This window comes from Elephas maximus, chromosome 4 (genome assembly GCF_024166365.1).
Source record: "Elephas maximus indicus isolate mEleMax1 chromosome 4, mEleMax1 primary haplotype, whole genome shotgun sequence".
NCBI classification, from domain to species: Eukaryota; Metazoa; Chordata; class Mammalia; order Proboscidea; family Elephantidae; genus Elephas; species Elephas maximus.
The window spans coordinates 78043850-78067467 of NC_064822.1; the positions used below are offsets into that span (position 1 = coordinate 78043850).

General features: G+C 39.4%; 1 protein-coding gene across 18 annotated transcripts in view; it reads left to right on the forward strand.

Moving 5' to 3' along the window:
• Window positions 1–23618, forward strand: part of PLEKHA5 (pleckstrin homology domain containing A5) — a 256773-nt gene that overhangs the window by 81703 nt on the left and 151452 nt on the right. The window contains exon 4 of one of the 18 annotated variants that reach the window (XM_049882590.1): window positions 6051–6155. The exons of the other annotated variants lie outside the window; for them this stretch is intronic. Within the exon in view, the coding sequence (XP_049738547.1) occupies window positions 6051–6132 (82 nt within the window). The 3' untranslated portion in view covers window positions 6133–6155. The remainder of the gene's footprint in view (window positions 1–6050; window positions 6156–23618) is intronic. 18 annotated transcript variants of the gene reach the window in all.

Consider the following 23618-nt stretch of genomic DNA (forward strand, 5'->3'; position numbering starts at 1 on the left):
GCCACTCTAAAGGAGAAAAGACCTGGCGATCTGCTACTGAAAAGATTATAGCCCAGGAAACCCTATGGGGCAGTTCTAGTCTGTCTTAGAGTCAGTATGAGCGGCACACAGCAGTGTAAGGAAATGTCATTAAAACCCAGAGAGAAATGTGTGGTGGTATTGGTCAACTAAAAATTCATTTTAATTATAAGGAAAAATAAGTGTGCGTTTGTGTTTTAGCACCAGTGATTGGGGGTGGGTAGCAAACAAAAGATATTTTTCCTGATTTTTAGTCAATTATGACTCAGACATAACTTATTTCAAAATAAGGTTGAGGATTATGTGTTTAGGTCTGGAGAAATTCAAAGATGATCAGTCCTCGCTCTCAAGAAAATTTAAATTGTGTAGAGGAATAAAACATACACCAGTAATGGTAATAACAACAGTATGTTGACCTTTTTGATGGTACAATAATAGGAAAAGGTACATTAGCTGGAGAAGCCAGTCTTCTAAGGACTCTAACCCAGCTACAGAGCTGTTCCTTATAGTGGGCAGTCAATTCTTAAAGTCACAATGTCTCAGAAGAGGTACTGAATCTGTGCTTGTGACAAAACGTTAAGTGTCTGATCTGGAGGTGGGGGGAGGAGTCAGGAGGGAGAAGGGGAAAGATAATAAAAGGAGATGCTGATCCATGCTGATCTCTGTATTGGATGTAGTACCAGGGCTTGGGAGTTGGGATCCAGCTACTGAAAATAGAGGCATAGCTTGTCTTTTTGGAATGGGTCTCAAGATCCAACCTTCTGTGAGAAGGGATGGTGATAATTAGACATTATGTGTGTACCAGCCAAGTGGACTTGGACTTTAGGGAGGAAGCCAGCTCTTGAGGGGAACTGCAGTAAAAATCAAGACTCTATGTTTCAGCTACTTTACCAGCAACACATATTAATCCATTTAATCCTCAAAACAACCCTAATGAGGAGTGCACTACAGGTAGTCCCTAACTTAATGATGCATTCGAGTTACAATGAACTGCGCAACTCTTTTTTTGTTGTTGTTCCTCTTCTCTTTAATAAATGTTGCAGCACATAATTTGCTGAATATTATCATTCTCAGATGTTCACTGGCAGCTGTACAGTGTTGTTTATTTACTGTTCAAAACACTGCTGTATAGCAGACAGTAATGAGAACTAAAAAAAAAGAAAAAGGTACTAGTTACATCAGAACCAACCTATGACAGCTGTCGGAACGGAACCCTGTTGTAAGTTGGACACTACCTGTATTATTTTTTCCGTTTTTCAGGTAGTAAACTGAGGCTAGAAAAGTGAGGTAATTGCCTCACAAAGCTAGCAAGTGGTCAGCTAGGACTGAACCCAGGATGTCTAATCTAAGAGTCTATGGTTTGTTTGTCTTAACTAAAAGGATATGGCACCTCCCTTAACCTAACTGGATCTTTACTTTTTCTCTAGCAAACTTCCCTTTTCCTATTACTGCCAAAACTGATGGTGGTATAAGCTATTCTATACGATTTCTGAAGGGGGACAAGAGTGGAGGAAAATAGATTAATTCCTAAGATAAATCCTGCCAGGCTTTGTTACTGATGTGCTATTTTTTAGGGTAGTTATGATTTCTGATAGACAGGAGAATGCTCATTCTAGGTGAGTATCCTGGTACAGCAAAGCATGTGTAAGTGAGACAACGGCAGAGTGTGTTTGGGGCTGAAGAGCACATTTTGGGTGGGTCTTGTAGTATGTGAGGAGCAGCAGTGGAAGATAGAAAGATAAGAGGAAGTCCTGTTGAAGAGGTTGAGTAAGGAAATTAGGTTTTACGTGACCGTATAAACCCACTGCCGTCAAGCTGATTCTGACTCAATGACCCTATAGGACAGAGTAGAACAGCCCCATAGGATTTCTGAGGCAGTAAATCTTTATGGAAGCAGACTGCTGTATCTTTCTCCCAAGGAGTAGTTGGTGGGTTCAAACTGCTGACCTTGGTTGGCAGCTGAGTGCTTTAACCACTGAACCACCAGGGGTCTTGATTATATAGTGGGGAGCTATGGAAAGCTTTCTGATGGTATATTTTCTGTCTCTCTCTCTTTGCTATTGCCATCAAGTTGATTCTGAATCATAGCAACTTTATAGGACAGAGTAGAACTGCCCCCTAGGGTTTCCAAGGCTGTAATCTTTACAGAAGCAAACTGCCACATCCTTCTGCCACAGAGCAGATGGTGGGTTTGAACCACTAATCTTTCGGTTAGCAGCTAAGTGCTTAACCACTGCACCACCAGGGCTCCTTGCTTCCACATAAAAACCAAACCCTTTGCCGTTGAGCTGATTCCGACTCATAGTGACTGTACAGGACAGAGTAGAACTGCCTGAAAGGGTTTCCAAGGAGAGGTTAGTGGATTCGAACTGCCAGCCTTTTGGTTAGCAGCTGATCTCTTAACCACTGCACCACCAGGGTTACTGTCACATATAAAAAAAAAAAAAAAAAAAATTTTTTTTTTTCCACATATAGTCCCTGATAAATAACTAACATTTGAATGATTTCTAATATTATTTATTACTATTATTTTTAGTAATTGAATTGCTCATCTCTAGCCCTGGTGGTGTAGTGGTTAAGTGCTACTGCTGCTAACCAAAAGTCTGACAGTTCAAATTCACCAAGCACTCCTTGTAAACTATATGGGGCAGTTCTACTCTGTCCTACAGGGTCGCTATGAGTCGGAATCGACTTGAGGGCAACAGCTTTGGTTTTTTTTTTTTGTTTGTTTGTTTGTTTTAAAGCATTTCAGTTGTAATGCTGTTGTCACAGAGCTGCTGAAAATTATGTATTTTTTTCAGGACTCAACTTAGTCTGGCTGGTAAGGGTGTCAGTCTAATAGTGTATTAACCAAAATGTAAATTTAAATTGCATACTATTTTTAGAAATAGGGAAAAAAATGAACTTTTAAGTTTTCCAAAGTTAGGTTTTTTTTTTTCTTTTTCAGGTGTGAGTATATGACAATCATGTCAGTCATGTCATTAGCATGTAAAGTTATTCATGCCACTGTATAATTCATGATTTGCAAATAAGAGGACAGGTAACAATTTCTATTCTTCCTGATATATTTGGTTGGGGTGAGATAATGTATTATATAATTTGCTTTACAGTTTATGATTTAAATAGTTATGTTTTTAGCAGCTCATAGTTATATTTTTAAAAGGCAGCAAAAAACATTTATTTTTCGATTCCTACTTATTTTTTTTAAAAAACCTTCAGATTTATTTTATATACCAATTAAAGCCCTGAAAATCGTTCTTGAACAGGAGTTAGTATGTGGGTCCAAAATGTTAAGTTTTGTGTTTGGCCAGATGAGGGCACTTTTTCTTTACATTTCTAGAGTTTGAGCTGTGAAGCAGATTTTCCCCATCCGTTATTTACTTCCTTTTATTATTGACAGTAAGAGAACTACTGGTTTTGCCATTTTTGATGTTTTTATTGTGTTGTATTCTTATAGACTGATCTTTCTCCAAAGGAAAATCTTTAGTTTCTTGAAAAGTTTTTATATAAGGAAACTTTTTAATGAATGACAAAATTTCTCTGGAACAAGTTAGTTTTAAGACAGGTGTAGATGTGATTTGGCTTGTAATTAATAATGCAATTTGGCTTGTAATGATAATAATGAAATTTAATTGTAAGCTAATTGGAGTACTCTCAACTTTTTACAGCAAGATTAAGTGGCATTGACTACATCTCTCTTCCTTACTAACTTTATACTGTTTACCTCACATTTAGTTAATGCTACCTTGCTTCTCCACTGGAATAATTCAGGAGTAATGGAGAGGAAATAAAATGCCAGAAACATTTAGTGGGGAAAAAGAAAAAGAAAAAAACATTTTGTCTTGCTGCTTAACAACAAAAGCAATAGCACTAAAATCCAACAATTATAAGTAAAAGCTCAGAAATACGGCATTTTTATTTCATTTGTAGTGATGGCCATCAAGGGCTGCATTGAGTAGGGTAAGGTTTCTAGGGTGTCGATCTGAGAAGGAAATTTAAGAGTAATGTTGAGGTTTATTTAAAAGGGCTCTTGCCATTTCATCATAGATAAAACAAATGGCTTATGACTTTTTTTTTTTTTTTTTTTAATTGTTTCTCGCTTGGAAGCTTTCGTGTCCTTTGTGAGCATGCCAGAGAGCAGTTATAACCATATCCTCTCTTCCTAAGCACCGACTGTATTTCAGGTGCTTTCCCTACTTGTCAACTTGCTCCTGTCAACAACCCTGTGAGTCACCGGTATTATCATTTCTACTTTATAGATGATGAAATTTAGACTCAGAGACATCAAGTCATGTGTTCAGTCTCACAGAAATTAGCAAATAATGAATTTTCAAATTCAGACCATAAGGGTTAAAGACACTTGGTGGTAAAGAAGAATATCACTAAGAAGCAAGTGGTTTGAGCTTAAACGATTGGCTTGTTGCTTGTCAGCTGCCTGTCTCAAAAGGCCATCATCTCTTGGGACAGTAGTTGGGAAAGTTCGTAGCTGTATGAAAAGGTAAGGCCTCACAGCAAGCACACCTGGTGCCTGTAGATAGACATTATTATTAGTCCCTTGGAGGCAAAGAAAATTTCCTACTGTTTAGTATCTACCATTAATTTTTCTTTTTTAAAACCCAAAAGATTGTTAAGAAAAAGAGGAGGAAGAAGAAAGCAGTGGGTTTTTTTTTCCCCACTTTTATTCCCTGACTATTTGCTTTGTAAATTTTATTGGTAGCAGACTTGTTTCCTTAGACCTTACCAAGCCATAGTGTCTGTTTGAACGGTAAACCAAACAAATCTGTTTTTTGCTGACAGTACTTTTTAACAAATAGTAAATATTTTAAGCTAGGAAAATTATAGGTCTTTAATTAAAAAAAAAAAAATTTTTTTTTTTTTTTAATAATAAAAAGAGGGTCAGTGAAAAATAGGGAGACCCTCAATGAGATGGATTAACACAGTGTCTGCAACAATGGGCTCAAGCATAACAACAATGGTGAGGATGGCACAGGACCTGGCAGTGTTTCGTTCTGTTGTGCATAGGGTCGCTGAGTTGGAACCGACTCGACGGCACCTAATAACAAAAACAAAAAATACTCTCTCTCTTTCAGCATTCATTGGGAGCCTTCTTTGTGCCAGCTCCTGTGCTAGGCATATGGAATAAGATGTAAGACGCAACTGTGCCCTTGCTAGTGACTTTAGAGTAAGAGCCCAGTAAGTAAACCAGTCATTACAATGAAATGGGATAAGTACTGGGAGAGCTGTGGGCAGAGCGCTGTGAAAGCACACATCCCAGCTTGATGACGAGAGAGGAGAGAACGATTCATGGAAAATGTAACGTCTGAGCTGAACCTTGAAGCACAAGTGATCAAACAAATTATTTCTCAGGTAGATGACTTCAGAGGGAGGAGAGGCTGGTTTTGCTAAAGACCTAAAAATGATGTTTGCTTTGCATATTTTGAGTTTGACATACTAATATGGTGTCTAGGTTTTAAGGTGTCCACTTGGTTTTTGGAAATGTGAGACAAATTTTGACAAAGATTTTTAGCCTGGCGATGAATATTTGAGAGTCATTTGGATAGAACTGACAGATTAGAAAGAGACACTATAGAAAGAAAAAGAGGAGACTGGGAAATGCCTGAAAAGTCAGAGAGACAGGAGAATGAGACTAATGCAGTGTCCTGGAAGCCAGAGTCAGAAGACAAAGTCAGGTAGGGATAGTTATATGGTCAGTGGTGGCAAATGCGTTACTTTTAAGCCGAGGCGCTGGAGTACACCATTGGATTTGATGAGAATGTCACTTGCTTAAGTCTGAGGAAAGTAGTGGAGTGTTAGATTTAAGGTGACATTTTAGAAATGCGCATATTCTTTATACTTTTTTTACACTTGTTCTCAAATTTGAGGAGAGGGTTCAGGGACCTCTTTGAAACTGTGATGAAGGACAGTGAACATACACAGATGAGATACAATTCCTGGGACCAGGAGTGTGCACATTTGCACATGATATAAAGTGGACCAGTGAGACTTGATTTGGGACTTTCCTTATTCTGCAGGAAGAGAATTGCTTTTGCTTATCTGGATTTGAAGCTGAATGATGTACACCTAGAGCTTTCCTTACGGAGTGAGCCTCTCTGAGGACAATCAGTACTCTCACAAAGGTAATAGAGAGATAGTGTTGGGAGGTGGTGGGAAGGGAGGAAGGTAAAGGAATAATTTCTCTTAAAAGGATCAGCACAAAGTTGATCTCTGACATCAACTACTCCCTCTAGCATCAGTATTCTCTCTCCTGCCTTTGGGTTCCCTAATTTGCTGTCTCACGGAACTGAAGAACCACATAAAGGAAATGGCTCACCCGGCTGTAGAGGCTGGCAAGTCCCAAATTCATGGGTCAGACGTAGACTTCTCCCTGGCCCTCAGTCTCTGCCCAGAGGCACTCAGCTTTCTTGCCCTGTGGGCCAAGAAGTCCACTGCGCAGTCTCCCATGGGTCTTTGGTGCCAGGCTCTCCTCTTTGCTCTGGAATTGGCTCTCTTTTAAGACAAAACTGAACAATCCCCTAGGTAGGCCACAGTTACCCTATCACATAATCACCTGGGTGAGAGTTGAAAGACCATGGCTAGAAGGGCCACGCACAAAATAATTAATCCACTGCTGAGAGAAAAAGGCAGAAAAACACCTTAGTGTCTTGGTTGAGTCTCTAGATCCAGCCCTTTCTAAATCTGCCACCTTGGCTTTTCATTTGAGTGAATCAATTCTCTTCTTTGGCTTAAGCCAATTTGAACTGGGTTTTTTGTCATTTGAGGCTGAAAGAGCCCCATTCCCCAGAAGGATGCCTATATACTTACATATTTAAAAATGTGCAAATGATTCAGAGGTTTACAGAGCTGTAGGGGCCCATTGAACCTAGGGGAAGCACCTCTGCTCTAGTATACTTAACATTATGCTCCACAAATCTAGATACATTATTATCATTAACTTTTTTAATTAATGATCATTCCTGGAACAATTTGGTCTTTATTATAAACATACATACACAGCATCTTGTTATTATACTTGAGGGGATGAAATCTCCTTATTAAAGCCTTATCAGATTAATCAAGAGTTAACCCATTTATCTCATCAGCTTCTTTCAGCAAGGATATCATTTATGAAATGTTGGGATTCCATTTCATTCATTATCTGTCTCTACAGGCATATAAATAGGCCTGCCAACCATAAATCTTAGATCTAGGAGTAAGACCATAAAGGCCGCATAGAGTAGAAAGATGGAGTTGTCTCTGGCTCTAGCTAAGTCCAGTAACTTCAAGGAAAAAGAAAATGATTTCGCTAATTTTGTCATTAGGACCAAGCTTCCAATCCAATTGAAAATGGTGGATATTTTTATAGCATCCATAAGAACTATTTTGCTGAAAAGATAATATTAAAAATAATAAGGCAACTAGAAAATAGTTACTATGATAATAAGATTTCAGAAAGCATTTTGACATTTGTGTTCACTTCATAGGTTTGAGTTGGTAATTGGTGCTGGTCACAGAGAAGGTAATTATGTCTTCTTGGCCACTGCACTTGAAATGCATGTAGCTCCTGCCAGGTACACAATGGTGATTGCTTTGATTATACAGAGCAAGAACGTGGATTATGATAACCATGTGTGTGTAACTGAGAATGAACCTGAATATACTAAATTTCCCTTTTTTTCTACAGAAACATACATTTAATAAAAGAGCAATAACCAGCAACTAATTTCTAATTAGTAAGTAATTAAGGATCCTGGTACTTCAAGTGGTTAAGCCCTTGGCTGCTGAGAAAGATGTGGCAGTCTGCTTCTGTAAAGATTATAGCCTTGGAAACCCTAAGGAGCAGTTCTGCTCTGTCCTATAGGGTCACTATGAATTGGAATCAACTCGACAGCAGTGGGTTTTATGGTGTAGGTAGAAGAAAAAGAGTAGAAGTAAATTTAGATTCAAATTGAGTACCTTAGGTTTCTACCCCGACATACCAGTCCACGTTCCCTATGCGTAGGTCATATACCAAACCAGACCCAGTGCTGTGGAGTCGATTCTGACTCATAGCAACCCTATAAGGACAGAAGAGAACCGCCCCATAGAGTTTCCAAGGAGCGCCTGGCGGATTCAAACTGCTGACCCTTTGGTTAGCAGCTGTAGCACTTAACCACTATGCCACCAGGGTTTCCATAGGTCATATATGTTTCTTGAAATCGGCCTGATGTTCCCAGCCTCTGTGCTTTGTTTCCCGTTCTAAAACACCATTCTATAAAGAGTATCCCTCCCTTGAAATTCTGTAAGCTAGCTCAACCCCCATCTCCAAGAATCTTTGTGAACACTGTAGTCAGAATTTTTGTTTCTCACGTTTATTAATAAGCATCCTCCTTTTTTCCCTCCTCCATTTCGGCCAGAATTTTTATTTTATTCACTACATGCCTTAGGTATTATGTTAAAAAAAAAAAAAAAAAAAAAACCCAAACCCAGTGCCGTTGAGTCGATTCCGACTCCTAACATAATGAGGTATTATGTTAGGTTCTGGAAAGTCAAGGAAGAACAGTATGACATTTCTGCCCTCTGGTGGTTGAAAGAGACATTACAAGTTAGTAATTATGAGGTGTACCGTGACTCCTACCAGCCTTGGCATCATTTAAAAAAAAAAAAAAAAAAAAATTTTTTTTTTTTTCCTACTGCGTTTACTGGTTCACTAATTTATCTAACATGTATTGAGCATCTTCTGTATGATGGGCTTCATCATTGTTCTAAAGGTGCCGTTTCTGTCGTAGTAGCGTTCTGACTTTCAGTAACAATAGTTGACAGATGGAATGCCGTAAGTATACTTTTGCTATGTCTAGATCAGACATTCTGGGTTGCAAAGTGTCTCCTTCTCAGCATCTAAAATAGGCTTACTGAGCTTCAAATTTGGTTGCATATGTGATGGATAAAAATGAGAAAATATGTCTTAGTTATCTTATTGCCGTATAACAAATTACCTCAAAATGTAGCCATTTAAAACAATGAACTTTTAATTTCTCAGAGTTTCTGTGGGTAAGGAATTGTAGATGTGGCTTAGCTGTTGATTCTGCCTCAGGATCTCTTATTAAGATTCAGTCAAAATGTTGGTTGGGGCTGCAGTTCTCCGAAGGCTTGACTGGGCTAGAGGATCTACTTCCAAGTTGATTCTGGCCGTTGGCAAGAGGCTTCGGTTTCTTAGAATGTGGTAGTAGGCTTCACCCAGAGTGAGTGATCCAAGAGAGGGCAAGGTACCACAGTGTTTTCAATGATCTGGGCTCAAAAGTGAATTTTTTCTGGTCATTTTTCATATCTTGTTATATACAGGCCAGGTCTGTTCTCTGTGGAAGGGAATTACATTCGGGCAGGAATAGCAAGAGACAGAAGCATTGGAGACCACCTTGTATGCTGGCTACCATGTACTGTAACCCTATGTTAGCATCTGTCAGTGAATTTGGGCCCATGTGAAGACGACACAAGTCTTCAAAGGGAAAAACCAAAACCAAACCCGCTGCCGTCGAGTCAATTCCGACTCATAGCGGCACTATAGGACAGAGTAGAACTGCCCCATAGAGTTTCTAAGGAGCGCCTGTTGGATTCAAACTGCTGATCTTTTGGTTAGCAGCCATAGGGCTTAACCAGTATGCCACCAGGGTTTCCTTTCAAAGGGAAGGGATATTTTAAAGTTGATTCGGTTGAAAAAATTAGACCAACTCTTCCTCTCCTTATTCTTTTATTTTTCATTCTCCTAGAAGCATAGGTGGAGCCCTGGTCATGCAGTGGTTAAGCGTTCGGCTGCTGGCCAAAAGGTTGGCAGTTCAAATCCTCTAGCTGCCGTTTGGAAACCCTGTGGGGCAGTTCTACTCTGTCCTAGAGCATCGCTCTCAGTTGTAATCAACTCGACGGCAACAGGTTTGGTTTCGGTTTTTTGTGGAAGCATTCGTAAGTCCTCTGTGCCCCAAAGCTGACACTTGAAAATGGAGCACTTGGAGAAGTGTGAAAAGAACAATAAGGGAAGAGCCAGTTTTTCTACCTTCCTGAGGTATAGAATCTTTAAAGGGAACATACTTTTATGAAAATGAGATTGAAAATTTTTTATTATTTTTTAAATTTGACCTATTTTAATTTATATTTCCATGCCACTCAGTGGTAAGAAATATTTCTGCAGAACGAATACGTAGTAAATGGTAGCTGACCAAGCTACTACCTTCCCCCCAAAGTGTTATTCTTCTCTTCTGTCTTGCATTCTGTCTTAATATAGGAAGAGATGAATAAGTTAAAATATTAAAATTGCATCAACCTGCTTTTTATATAATGATTTCAATATAATTTTAGAAAGAAGTCATATTAAAAATGGCATTCCTGGCTCTGCAGATTTATTGATGCTTCCAGTAATGGCCAACCTAGAGTAAATGTAACAGCCTATAATTGTGTACCTTTAAGGTCTTATTTTACAGATTTGATTGACAAAATTAATATATTAATAAGCTTATAATCCCCAAAGGCAAAATGATAGACTTATAATAAGTTATACATTGAGGTTATTTCCTTTAAAAAAAATTTCATTTAAACTATATATTTTTTATGGGTTTAATGTATTCATCTCTGCTTTTATCTCATAATTGCTTATTTACAATTTTAACTTATATATGAAGACATTATGTGTACTTAGTAGTAAATGGGGTAGATTTAAAAGGAAGTCCTTAAAGTGAACAAGTATTTATTGAGCTTCTGTTATATACCAAGCCCCCTGATAACTTTGGAAACCGTGGTGGCATAGTGGTTAAGAGCTAGAGCTGCTAACCAAAAGGTCAGCAGTTTGAATCCACCAGGTGCTCCTTGGAAACTCTATGGGACAGTTCTACTCTGTCGTGTAGGGTCCCTAAGAGTCAAAGTTGACTCGACGGCAAAGGGTTTGGTTTTTTTGTTTTCTGTTCTGATAACTTTGGGGTCACAGTGATGAACACAACAGCATTATCCCTGAATTCATGGAGCTGCCAAGTATAGGGGAAACATGGACATTAGTCCAATACCCGCACAGGTAAATACATAAGTATGCTTAAATATATTAAGCTGAGACTAGACAGGTGAGTGGGGGAGGAGTTAGCGTACCTGGGAAGAATTGTAGGTTGAAGAGATTGACAGGGTCAGAAAGAAGCCAGGGAGCCTGGAGCTGAGTGAGTGAGGTGAGCACCTCCCCAGGCCAGGCAGTGACCATACTGTGCAGGACCTGGTATCCACATTAAGGACTTTGGCATTTTATACTGGTAACATGGGAATTTTAAATGAGAGAGTAGTATTTTATGTATTACTCTGGCTGCTGGGTGGAGAATTGAATGAGAATTAAAGTAGAAGCAAGCAGAATTGTTAAGGAGTGATCGCATTTTTGTAAAATGAGAAACAATGATGGATGGATGAAGGGAGTGTCAGCAGAGGTGGGCAAACGTGGACTAATTGGAGAGAGATTTTAGGGGCAGACTCCACAGGTTTGGTTAGAGGAGGAATAATTTCCACGCAACTTAAGCAGCTGGGTGGAGGTGCCATATTTTAAAATGAGGAAGATGGATTATTCGTTTTGGGGTGGGGTGAGGATTTGAGGAGGAGTTGCAGATTGAGGGTTGGAGATCAAGAGATTAGTGTTGATTGTTGTGAGATGATTGTGGAAAAGCTAAGGGGAGATCTCAGGCAGGCAGACAGGTATATTAGCCTGGAGCTTGAAAGTGGATTAGAGAAAAATTTGGCAGATATCAACATATTTATGGTTTTTAGGCCAATAAACAGACTGTAGTACGTTTTCAAGTTGTGTTTGAACCAGCAATAAAACTAGGATGATATGACTGTGCTAAAATTTTATTGACATGAATAATAACTGCTTTTTGAGCAATTAATAAAATTGGAGAATATTACTTAGAAAAATGGCTAATGGAAAGAGCCAGAATTTCCCCTTACTAAAGCTTTTTGTGTTTTACTGACTCCCCCGCCTTTTTTTTTTCTTGATCTCATGCTAGAGGAATTTGATTACTTGCTTTTCCAAAGAGATTAATCTGTTCTCTTATTAAATGTTGAAATCTGTTTACAAGATGTTGATTCCTCCTTTCTCCCATATAGCATGTTTTTCTAAAATTGTTGTTCAGAATCTTACCATTAGTATCATTTTTCCCACAGCCATTTTTAAGCTTCATTATGCCCTTTTTTATCGAAAACCATAGCACGCAATAGAGCCATCACACTGACCTTCTCTGTTCTTCCATTTTGGAGTAGTCTTGAAATCCTCCTCTTACTGGAAATTTTTGGGAAACGTTTAGCTCTGTTTATTAGTATTTATATTTTCAGCCTTAGAAATACTGTTATAAACATAGAAAAACTTCATTTTGGGTAATATTGCCTTTATTTTGAAGCACTGGAAAGAAGTAAATGAATTATCAGCTGATTGGCTGGATATTTCTTTTTAAAAAATAATTTAATTTCCAAAATAAACTTTTCTGAACATTCATTCGTTTTATGAAACATGTACTGAGTGAGGTTTTAATGCAGAGTGGTGAGCCAGGCGTTATAGGAGAGAGAGAGAAAGAGAGCTGGAAGGTAGTGCTTGCTCTCAAAGTGCTTAGTACGTCTGTAGCCCTTGTCATAAAAGCAGAGAGCATAAGTGCTGCACACGATTATTTACAATCTGAAAACCCACCTGTTGGCAAAGTGGAACTGTTACTTAACATTAGCGAGTTAAAAATCAGCCTTATACATCTAGCATTGGTAATTATTTCTGGCATGTTGGAGAAATGAAGATGGCTCATTTAGTCAGGAATTCCACTGATCTCAGGGTCGTTCCATGTTACCTGTGTGATCTTCCTCTTAATGCTTGTCTTACTCTTGCACCACGACCGTTAAGCATGTTTTAAATGGGATATCCCCAAGGAAAAGGGACTTTCCTTATTTTCTACCCTGTTGAGATCGGCAGAACTGAGGTTAAGGAAACAGCAGCTGGGCCAGAGCCAGTTTCCACAGGGTTTTTAAAGTATCTATGTAGAGGATCACCGAAAAAGAGGAAGATTTCTTAACAAGACGGATTTGACACAGTGGCTGCAGCAGTGGGCTCAAGTATAACAACAATTGTGAGGATGGCGCAGACCAGGCAGTGTTTCTTTCTGTTGTACATAGGGTTGCTGTGAGTTGGAGCTGACTCAATGACACCTAAAAAAATGTGAGAACAGAATGGTCAATGAAGGCCACATATTTAAGGGGCAAGAAGAGGAATTGGGAGGGAGAGTGAGATGGATGAGAACTGGCAGAGTGTGGTGACACATTAATTTCCTAGAATGTTCACGTATTTGATATTTTATGTCATTGGTTTTAAATCCTCTTGGACCATGACCCACAGTAAGAAATATTACGTGACTTACAATCCACATATGAACACATTTCTTTATATAAAACAAAAATGAACTAATATTTTACTACCTGGCCCTCCTCTTCTGTTTTATTATTTTAAAAACGCTGGTAGCAAGCATTCCATTAACTTCATTTTATTATCCTCTAGTGGGTCAAGCCAGGGTTTAAAAAATACTGTCTATGCCACAGTGAGATTTATATGGGCAAGAATCGGGGTGAAGTGAACATTGTTTATTGCTTATAACCGTTGTTGCAGGTCATGTGCTAGTATGTAGAAATCAGACTACCTTGGTAGCCTGGCATGCAGCTTTTCACATTGTGGGCATTGAGTTAATGTTGAGTGTTGTTGAATAAATGGATAGCAGTTATCAGAGTCATACTGCCTAATCAGTTGTTGCTAATGTCTGTCTCGTCCACTAAACTCATCTTATTGCAAAACAAGAGATGATGGTCTATTCAGCTGCACCTGCCAAGAATGAAAATATTCAGTCATACAAAATAAGCTAAATTGTAACCTAATCACTATGGTCTTAAATCACCGCAACACTTAGCACAATAATCATTTATTATCTCTCAGTGTTCTTGTAGGTCAGGAATTCTGGAGCAACTTGCTTGGCCAGTTTTGGCTCAGGGTCTCTTATGACACTGTAGTTAGATGTTGGCTGGGGCTTCGATTGTCTGAAAGCTTGACCGGGGTTGGAGTATCACATGGCTGGCAAGTTGGTGCTGGCTATTTGGTTTCTTTCCATGTGGGCCTCTCCCCAGGGCTCTGTGAGCCTTATGACTTGGTGGCTGGCTTCGTCCAGAGTGAGCAATCCAGAAGACCAAGGTGGAAGCTGGAGTGCTTTATGACCTAGCCTTGGAAGTTGTCATTGTCATTTCTGTCATATTCTGTTGATTACACAGGTCAACCCTAACTCATTGTAGGAGGGGATTATGTTTTGTTGGTGTGGGTTGTCATGAGTTCGGCCCCTGACTCGTGGTGATCCCCTGCATAACAGAAGGAAATGCTGCCCAGCCCTGTACCATCCCCATGGTCAGTTACAGATTGGACATTGGGTTCTTTAGGGTTTTCATTGGCTGATATTCAGAAGTAGATGGCCAAGCCTTTCTTCTTCATCTATCTTAGCCAGGAAGCTCCAGTGAAACCTGATCAGCATCATATCAACGTGCAAGTCTCCACTGACAGATAAGTCCATAACTGTACTTGTGGTGCAATGGCTGGGAATTCAGCCCAGGTCTCCTGCGTGGAAGGTGAGAATTCCAGGAGACAACAACTATTTCGGGGCCTTGGATGATGCCTAACATACCTTAAAAGGATACCTTTATTGAAAATTGCCTTGAATTTTTAATAGAGGAAAATATAAACATGTAAATGTTTTCTTTTTCAGCTTTGTAAAAGCATTTAATTCGCAAAGAATGCTGGCATTTCTACTTTGCCCAGGAAGTTTGGAGAGAATTCAAAGGTTTAAAAATGATAAATTTTAGATGCATAAATCCAAAGACAGTAACATGTAAGTGAACTTTAAACATAAAAGGAAGGACAATGTTAACATGGTTTTTGTTTTTTTAGGAGGAAGTTCTTAAAAATTAAAAGAAGAACAGAATATAGTAAAATTCACAAGAAACAATGGTTCATTAGGCAAGACTTTGTTTATTAAAACAATTTATGAGATCAAATTAGGGCCCATGTGGGAACACATAAAGCCAACATTTGAACCAAGCAAATGTGAACTTTATGTTGACTGAATTCAATTATTGTGAAAAAGCAGTTTTAAAAACTTAACCAGTTTCTTACTCTGAATTAGAAATTAGACATGACTTTATTATTTACTTGGAAACCCATTCTGGTTTAGAGTTTTGATTCTTTTTTTTTTTTATATGAAAGATGGCCTGAAGTATAGTCTTGACAATATTTCCCTGAGTGATATCCTTCTACCCATCTGTACTGCAGAATAACTTGAAGAGATTCAGGTATTATGATGTGCTACAGACCAACTGAAATTTCTGGGTAGAGGAGGCGTGAGGTTGTGTGAGCGAGGTCAGGGAGCTAGGCACCCGTATGCAGCTGGAACTGGAAATCCCAGGTGAAATATGTTTCTGATGGTACCACCAGCATGTATTCTCCTACTGGATTGGCTTTGGGATCTTAATAAAACCTACTTTCTAAGCTATTGAAAAGGATTATGCCAAATATACTTTGAGATACAGTTTGAGGCAAAAAAGGGAAAAGATTTAGAGGTGAGGTGATTTTAGGATTTTCATTTGAGAAAATAATAATACCTTTGGATACTTAGACTATACCAATAAGCACATTTCAAAAGTTAGCTCATTTAATCCTCACAATAACTCAGTAGGGCAAGAATAACGTCTCCCCACTTAACACGTGAGCAAACTGAACCTTTAGAGAATTTAACTTGCCCAAAGTTAATAGTAGGACCAGAACCTGAATCCGGGGCCATCTCTCTCCAAATCCTAGCAGACTTCTAGCCCATGTACCTGCCCTCTTATCCCTGGCTCCTATTTTTTACTTCTTTTTGTTTTCCCTTTCTTTCATGAAGGAGCCCTGGTGGTGCAGTGGATAAAGTGTGTGGCTGCTAACCAAAAGGTTGGTGGTTTGAACCCACCAGCAGCTCTGCCAGGGAAAGATGTGGCAGTCTGCTTCCGTAAAGATTACATTCTTGGAAACCCTATGGGACAGTTCTACTCTGTCCCGTAGGGGCCACTATGAGTTGGAATCAGCTCAACGGCAGTAGGCAGCGGTGGGTTCTTCCATGACACTTCCTCCTTCCCTGTCCTCTTTCCCTCCCGCTTTCCTTTTTATTGTTAATTACATAACTAATGCATGCTTATCAAACCGATTCATATAGCAGAAAAGTGTAAAAAGTGAAAAGTAGCCTTCATCCATACTGTCAGCATTTACTGCTCTGTAGCCTGCTCATTTTATGTATACGTATCATCAGTGTCTTCCGTGACAGTACACAGAGTTCTGCCTCATTGTTTTTAACAGCTGCTTGGCATGTTCCACAGTACAGAGATACTGTAATTTGTGCGGCCATTCCCTATTGACTGTTCCCTTACCTTTTGGTATCCTGTTCCTCTCCTTATTGCTGTTTCTGTAATTTTTTTTATAACTTTGCCTCGTGGGCATCTGGTGTTTGCCTTACATATACTAATTGAGATGACTGAAGTACATTTATATATCTAATTTTAATTTTTAAAGGCCAGCAGTTATTATGTTCTTTTCATGACCTTGAATGGTATTTTGAGTCTAATTTCTTGAATAGAGTTTTGTTTCTGCATCATGAGGTCTTGTGATCCTTCCCTAACCGCCTTCAAAAAATCTGTTTCTTTCCTTTCTCAGTTATCAACAGATGATATTTTATATGTGAATACTGATTTAAAAAATTTAGAGATCAGTTATTTCAGTCAAACGATTTAAATTATTGCATAAAGGCGATTTAATAGTTTATTCTTCAGCAGCCATTAGGCTGTAAAATCTTATATATTGGTAAATATGTAGTGAAAATATTTAAACCACCAAATGTACAGAGTCCTTGGGTGGTACAAACTGTGTGCTTGGCTGCTAACTGAAAGGCTAGCAATTGAAGGCTACCCAGAAGCACCTGGGAAGAAAGGCCTGGGGATCTGCTTCAAAAATTAGCCATTGAAAACCCTATGGAGCACAGTTCTACTTAGATACACATGGGGTCACCATGAGTAGGAATCAACTGAAGGACGGCTGTTTTTTTTGATCAGGAAGTAATTTTCCCAAGATTATTAAGGTAACTGTGTTAGCTTCCTAGGGTTACTATTAACAAATTACCATAAACCATTTGCCATCAAGTCGATTCTGACTTATAGTGACCCTATAAGACAGAGCAGAACTGCCTTATAGGGTTTATAAGGAGCAGCTGGTGGATTCGAACTACAGACCTTTTGGTCAGCAGCCAAGCTCTTAGCCACTTCACTGCCAGGGCTCCAAATTACCACAAAGTAGGTGGCTAATGAAGAAGAGAAATTTACTGTCTCAGAGTGCTGGAGGCTTGTTGTTGTTAGGTGCCATCGAGTCATTTCCAACTCATAGCAACCCCATGTACAGAACGAAATACTGCCCGGTCCTACGCTATCCTAATAGTTGTTGGCTATGTTTGAACCTGTTGTTGCAGCCAGTGTCAGTCCATCTTGTTGAGGGTCTTCCTCTTTTTCACTGACCCTCAGCCCTACCAAGCATGATGTCCTTCTCTAGAAACTGGTCCCTCCTGATTACATGTCCAAAGTATGTGAGATAAAGTTTTGCCATCCTTGCTTCTAATGAGCATTCTGGCTGTATTTCTTCCAAGACAGATTTTGTTTGTTCTGCTGGCAGTCTGTGGTATATTCAGTATTCTTCGCCAACACCGTGATTCAAAGGCATCAATTCTTTGGAGGCTAGGACTTTGAAATCAGGGTGTTGGCTGTGTTGATTCTTTCTGAGGTCTTTGAAGGGGAATCTGTGCCATGCCTCTCTCCTAGCTTCTGGTGACAGCCAGCCACCCGTGGAGTTCCCTGACTTTTAGACGCGTGCTTCTCTCTTCACAGACTATCTTCCCTATCTATCTCTGTGTCTCTTCTCTGTTATAAGGACACCATTCATAGTGAATTAAGACCCTTTTCCACTGAGGTAAGAGCACAGGGCATCAAAACTGATAACATCTTCAAAGACCTTATTTCCAAACAAGGTCACATTCACAGGTACCTGGAGCTAGTACTTTAACATATCTTTTGGGGGGGACACAATTCAATCTACAACAATAACTAACCTAATTTTTTATCATTTTAGTAATTTATTTCACTAAAGAACACAGTCTACCTTCTTTGTAGCTATGTTGGTTAGTTTTGCTTTTTACACAACCAGAGATGCTTATTTTGGAAGATCTTTTTTTTTTTTTAAGCTAACTTTTCTAGAATAGAACAGAATTTGTCAGTGTACAGAGCGTCTGTTTAAAAGCAATACCAAAAAAACCAAACCCACTGCCGTCGAGTCGATTCCGACTCATAGCGACCCTATAGGACAGAGTAGAACTGCCCCATAGAGTTTCCAAGGAGCGCCTGGAGGATTTGAACTGCCGACCTCTTGGTTAGCAGCCATAGCACTTTACCACTACGCCACCAGTGTTTCCTTTAAAAGCAATAGGTACTGAAAAATGTTTGCTAAATCAGTGAAGAAATTGATAGATGGGAGGGGGCAAATAGTTGAGGAAATTGACACACCGGTACAACAGGGTTAACAATTATATTAGAATAGAAAGAATAAAAATCACCATATTTATCTAGTAAGAGTACCCTTTACAAAGCAAGAAAAAAAACTGCCCATGTGCTCTCTTGTCTCAGGCATGTACATAGAGGAGAGAGAGACTGTGTGGGAGAGTACAAAAGGCGGGGGTCTGCAACTTCTAGCAGTGAAACCCTAAACAACCTCCGTCTGTTTCACCTGTCCTCATGTAGATTATGGATAGGAAAACCTATCTGATAGTATTCTCAGGCAAAGGAAGATGGATCATGTACCCACAACTGGAGTGACTCTCAACAAATGGTAGTTAGCACCGTGTCGCCAAAGCTGCTGCCCTGCCTTATGGGTTTTTAGCTTTTTTTTTTTTTTTTTCCTCTTTCTGTGTTTTTTCGGTTTCCCTTTGGGAAATAGCTTACACTAGCGATTGATTTTTCCATGGTTCATAATCAATAGAATGAGGAATTAAGCAAAATAGGTTTTTTGGATTCCAGAACCGGTGGATGATGTTGACATTATTAAAATTTTCAAATCCTTGTTTGTTTGGCTGCAGTAGACTAAGAATTTAGTAAGTCCTGAGTGCCAACTTGTCTTACTACCTTTAGAAGTAAATATACTTCCTGCCAACTGGATCTTCTTCGCTGCCCTTCATTAGAGGATCCTCCCGTTTCTGCTGACTCCACATTGCACTTCCAGCGTTAAGAACCACTGTGTTCTGATTCAGGACCTCTCGGTAGCATTCTGCATAATTGGTCCTTGAAACTCCTTTTCCCTTAGCTTCCATAACATCATACACGTCTGAGTTTCATGTTGCTTTTCTGGCCTCTCATTTACTGGCTTTTTTTCTTCTGCTTTAGCCGCACTGTTCTCTTTACTGTTCCTTTAAACATGCCAGTGATGCTGATTCTGGAAATTCTTATTTTCCTTCCTCAAGTCCTTAGCACTGACTTTTCCTTCTGATTGGAATACTCTTACACTCTTTGTTTACATTTCATCTTTTAAATGTCGCTGACATTTACCCCCCCATTTAACCCCATTTATCACCCTAGCTATACCCCTGATTCTTCTACTTTCCCTTTTTTCCATAGCACTTACCACCTTCTGATATATATTACTTTTTCATTATGTTTATATTTGCCCTCTGTGGTAGAATGTAATCTCTAGGTAGGCAAGGATCTGTTTATTTTGTTTGTTTTTCACAGATAAAGCAAGCACAGAGGGGCTGGCACATAGCAGGCATTGCTGAATAGTGAAGACACAGAGTCTGCCCTGTGTTCTCAGGCCACCTCATTCAGTCCACAGGCTTTTGGCACATCATATGCCAGTCACCTGTAAATCTGTTATCTCAAGCCTGGACTGCTTTCTAGATCTCCACAATCACTGACAGTGTCTCATGGACACAGCCAAGCTATTACCTCCCCCTGCTCCATCTACTGGAAACCCTGGTGGTGTAGTGGTTAAGTGCTACGGCTGTAAACCAAGAGGTTGGCAGTTCAGATCCACCAGGTGCTCCTTGGAAACTCTACGGGGCGGTTCTACTCTGTCCCATAGGGTCGCTATGAGTAGGAATCAACTCGATGGCAGTGGGTTACTCCATCTACTCACTGTTTCAGGCAAAGAAGAAAACAACTTAGCAGCCATCCTTAATTTTTTCTTTCTTTTACTGCCCCCCTCCAATCTCTTGGCAGGCCCTGGTGACACCCTCCAAACCGAATCCTAAATCTGCTCACTTCTTTCCATCTCTGCCACACACCCCATCTGTGCTGCCATCGTCTTTCATCTAGACAACTGCAGTAGATGCTATAGCCAGTGGCATCTTTTTAAAATGTAAATCAGGTCATGTCATATCCTTCCAGTGGCTTTCCATTGCATTTAGAATAAAACTAAAAGTCATTTCTCTGGCTTATAAGTCCTACACTGGCTGACCTACTGCTTCTCAAACCTCATCTCTGCACTGTTTTCCTCTTGCCCCATCACACTCTGCCACAGAGGCCTTCTTTATACTCTTCAACTATGCCAAACGTATTGCTGTCTTAGAGCCTTGAGATGAACTGTTCATTCTGCCTGGCTTTCTTTTCCTCATTCTCTGCTGCTGTAAGTCAGTACTTAAATCTGTTACCTTCTTGGGGCTTTTCTTGATCATCCATCGACTCAGCCATTTAATCTTTTTTAGTTTCTCTACATAACCATACATATTCCTTGTTTTGAGTTTCTTCCCCCATGAGAATTTCAGTGCCATGAGGGTGTAGACCTTTTTACCCCTGTATCCCTGATACATAGAACCGTGTCTGGCACAAGGTTGTTTAATGAATATTTGTGGAATTAATGAACAAAGGGACAAAAGCTGTTTTTAAAAAGTTACAAATTTCTGTAATACTTAAGATCACATTTTAACTGTTTGATTAAAGTGTCATTAGACAGAATGGGGAAAAAAAACTGACTATTCTGATTTTGTGGAAAGAATACCAAGAAATTTTATTATTGACTCCTAGTAGAAAGCAGGAATGATCCTGCCCCACTCCCGTTTTTTCTTTTCATTTACACAATGCAATATTCTATAAAAAAAAAAAAAAAAATCTCTCTTATAATACCTTCATTCGGCAGCAAAATTGTTTTGTCTATGCTTTTCTTTTTCTAGTAAAGCTTGAGAGGCTTTCTTATACTCTAAGCAATGTCTATATCAAGAGATAGAATGAATTCCAAAATAATGTATAATTAGGTCTATTCATTATTTTGCCTCATGCTAAGTAGATGCCAGGGGCTTATCACTGCAGTAAAAGTCCCTGGGATATTTAAGTTTATTTTTATGAAAATGTTTTAAAATTTACATTCTTTTTGCCAGACAATAACAGATTATTTGCAGATATACACCCCAGATTTTCTAGGGGCTCTTCCTGTTAATGTTCTTTTTCATTGCACAACCTCTGGGACTCGCTTTCTTTCTGTGTACTTGAAAGAAGCACCTAATTGTATTAGTTATTAAAATGGAATATTAAAAAATCAAAACTCTTCTACTTTTTCTTTATATTTAATTCTCTCCGAAGATCTCTGAGAAAGCAGTAAAATATAAACGGAAATCTTTTACCAGCAATAGATAGCATGAGCATTTCATGAGTGATTGCACTGTGTCATAGTGAGGAGTGTCATCAGTTTGTCACAAAGAAGGAAATGGTGGCGGTGGTGGCACTGGCTATTTCTAACTTGTGGTTTACTTCCCATCTTCAAGAGCTTGTTGCTACTCTCCTCCCCTCCCCCCTCCCCCGCCCCGCCCGTTGACTAAACTTCTTTCATGAATGCCGGACAGTGCAAACTTGGGAACTTCACTTGCTCAGCAGCTAGCCACACTTATATTTTTGATGTAAATATTTGTGCTACAGGGTGCTCACTCCTGGAATCCTAAGTTCCAGTAAAAAAATAGCATTAAACCTGATGACTACAGAAGCTGTTGTTTAAAAACACACACACACATTCAAAGGCTTTTGAGTTTTTGGGGGAAACCATGTGGAACTGATTCTATATTTTGTTTTCTAAGTTAAATGGAATCTCAAACTACTTGAAAAGGGTTACAATTAAATCTTTATACCCTTTTCTCCTTCCTCCTGAATAGATTTCCTTTTCACTCGTCCTGGGAGTGGAGGATTGAATGGGAGTCCAGGATCTGTGTGCAGGCCTATGACCAGCTTCAATCCTTAGTCTCCAAGTACTAGTAGAAAAAGCAGCATATGTAAACAGATTGGCTTCATTATCCGGTCACTTTTCTATTCTCCATGACAAATATGCCAAACCTTTTATTATTCCTCACCTCAAAACAATTGTCCCACACCTCTTTTCTTCATTCCTAGCAGACCACTGAACTACCTGGTAGAGAAAAAAAGGAGCCACCAGGCATGAACTTCGTTAGCATTTTTCCCTCTTCAACCCCAAATCTGTCTGTCTTCATTCATTCGTCTTAACTCCTTCCTTGCGTGTTATTTCTCATTTCCAAAAGGAAGCTTCTTAGGCTTTTTCTCTGGCTTCTGTTCTTATTCTGTAAATGTGAGTCTTTGGCCCTGATTGCTTTCTTGAGCCCCAGATGTATGTTCTGCCCGTACAGAATATCTCCAAGTGGTTGTCAGGATCCTAAACTCCACCTGTTTGAACTAATTGTCCCTTCCTGTTCCCTCCATACTTACTGAGCCCACCCTCCTTTAAACGCAAACTGTATACTTTTTTTTTTTTTGTATACTTACTTGCCTTTTGCAGCTGTATTCTCTGATTTATTTAGCAGCCTCGCTCTACTTTCTGTTACCCCCACCAGGATGCTTATAAAACAAAAGAGAAACCCAAACCCATTGCCGTCAGTCGATTCCAACTCATAGCGACCCTATAGGACAGAGTAGAACTGCCACATAGGGTTTCCAGGGACCAGCTGGTGGATTCAGACTGCCAGCCTTTTGGCTAGCAACCATATGCTTGACCACTGCGCCACCAGGGCTCCAGGATGCTTACAGATGCACTCCAGTTTTCCATGTTTAACCACTGCATCCAGTCTCGCGCCATATCCTGTTGGTCCTGCTTTTTAAAATCTCTCTTTCATTATTTCCTCTCCAGTCCTTCTCTAGTTGTACTATTTTAGAATCTCCCTCTAAATCTCCTACTACTGATCAGCCTTCCAGCTGTCAATCTCCCTCCCGCCCATCTATTTTCTACAAGTTACAGTCAGCATTATATTTAAAACCATAAATAAGACCGTGTCATTGCAGTATTTAAAAATGTTTAGTGTCTTTGAAATGCTCACAAGTATAAATTCATTACTTTGACAAAATCTAGGATTACTTAAAAAAATCTTTCATGAACTATTCATGCTCCCTGCAGCCTCTTCCTGTTTTGCCTTCTCCATGCCTTAGCCACACTAGACTGTCGTTCCCCAGCACATCATACACTTGCCCTGGTCTTATGCCTTGCCCTCATTGAT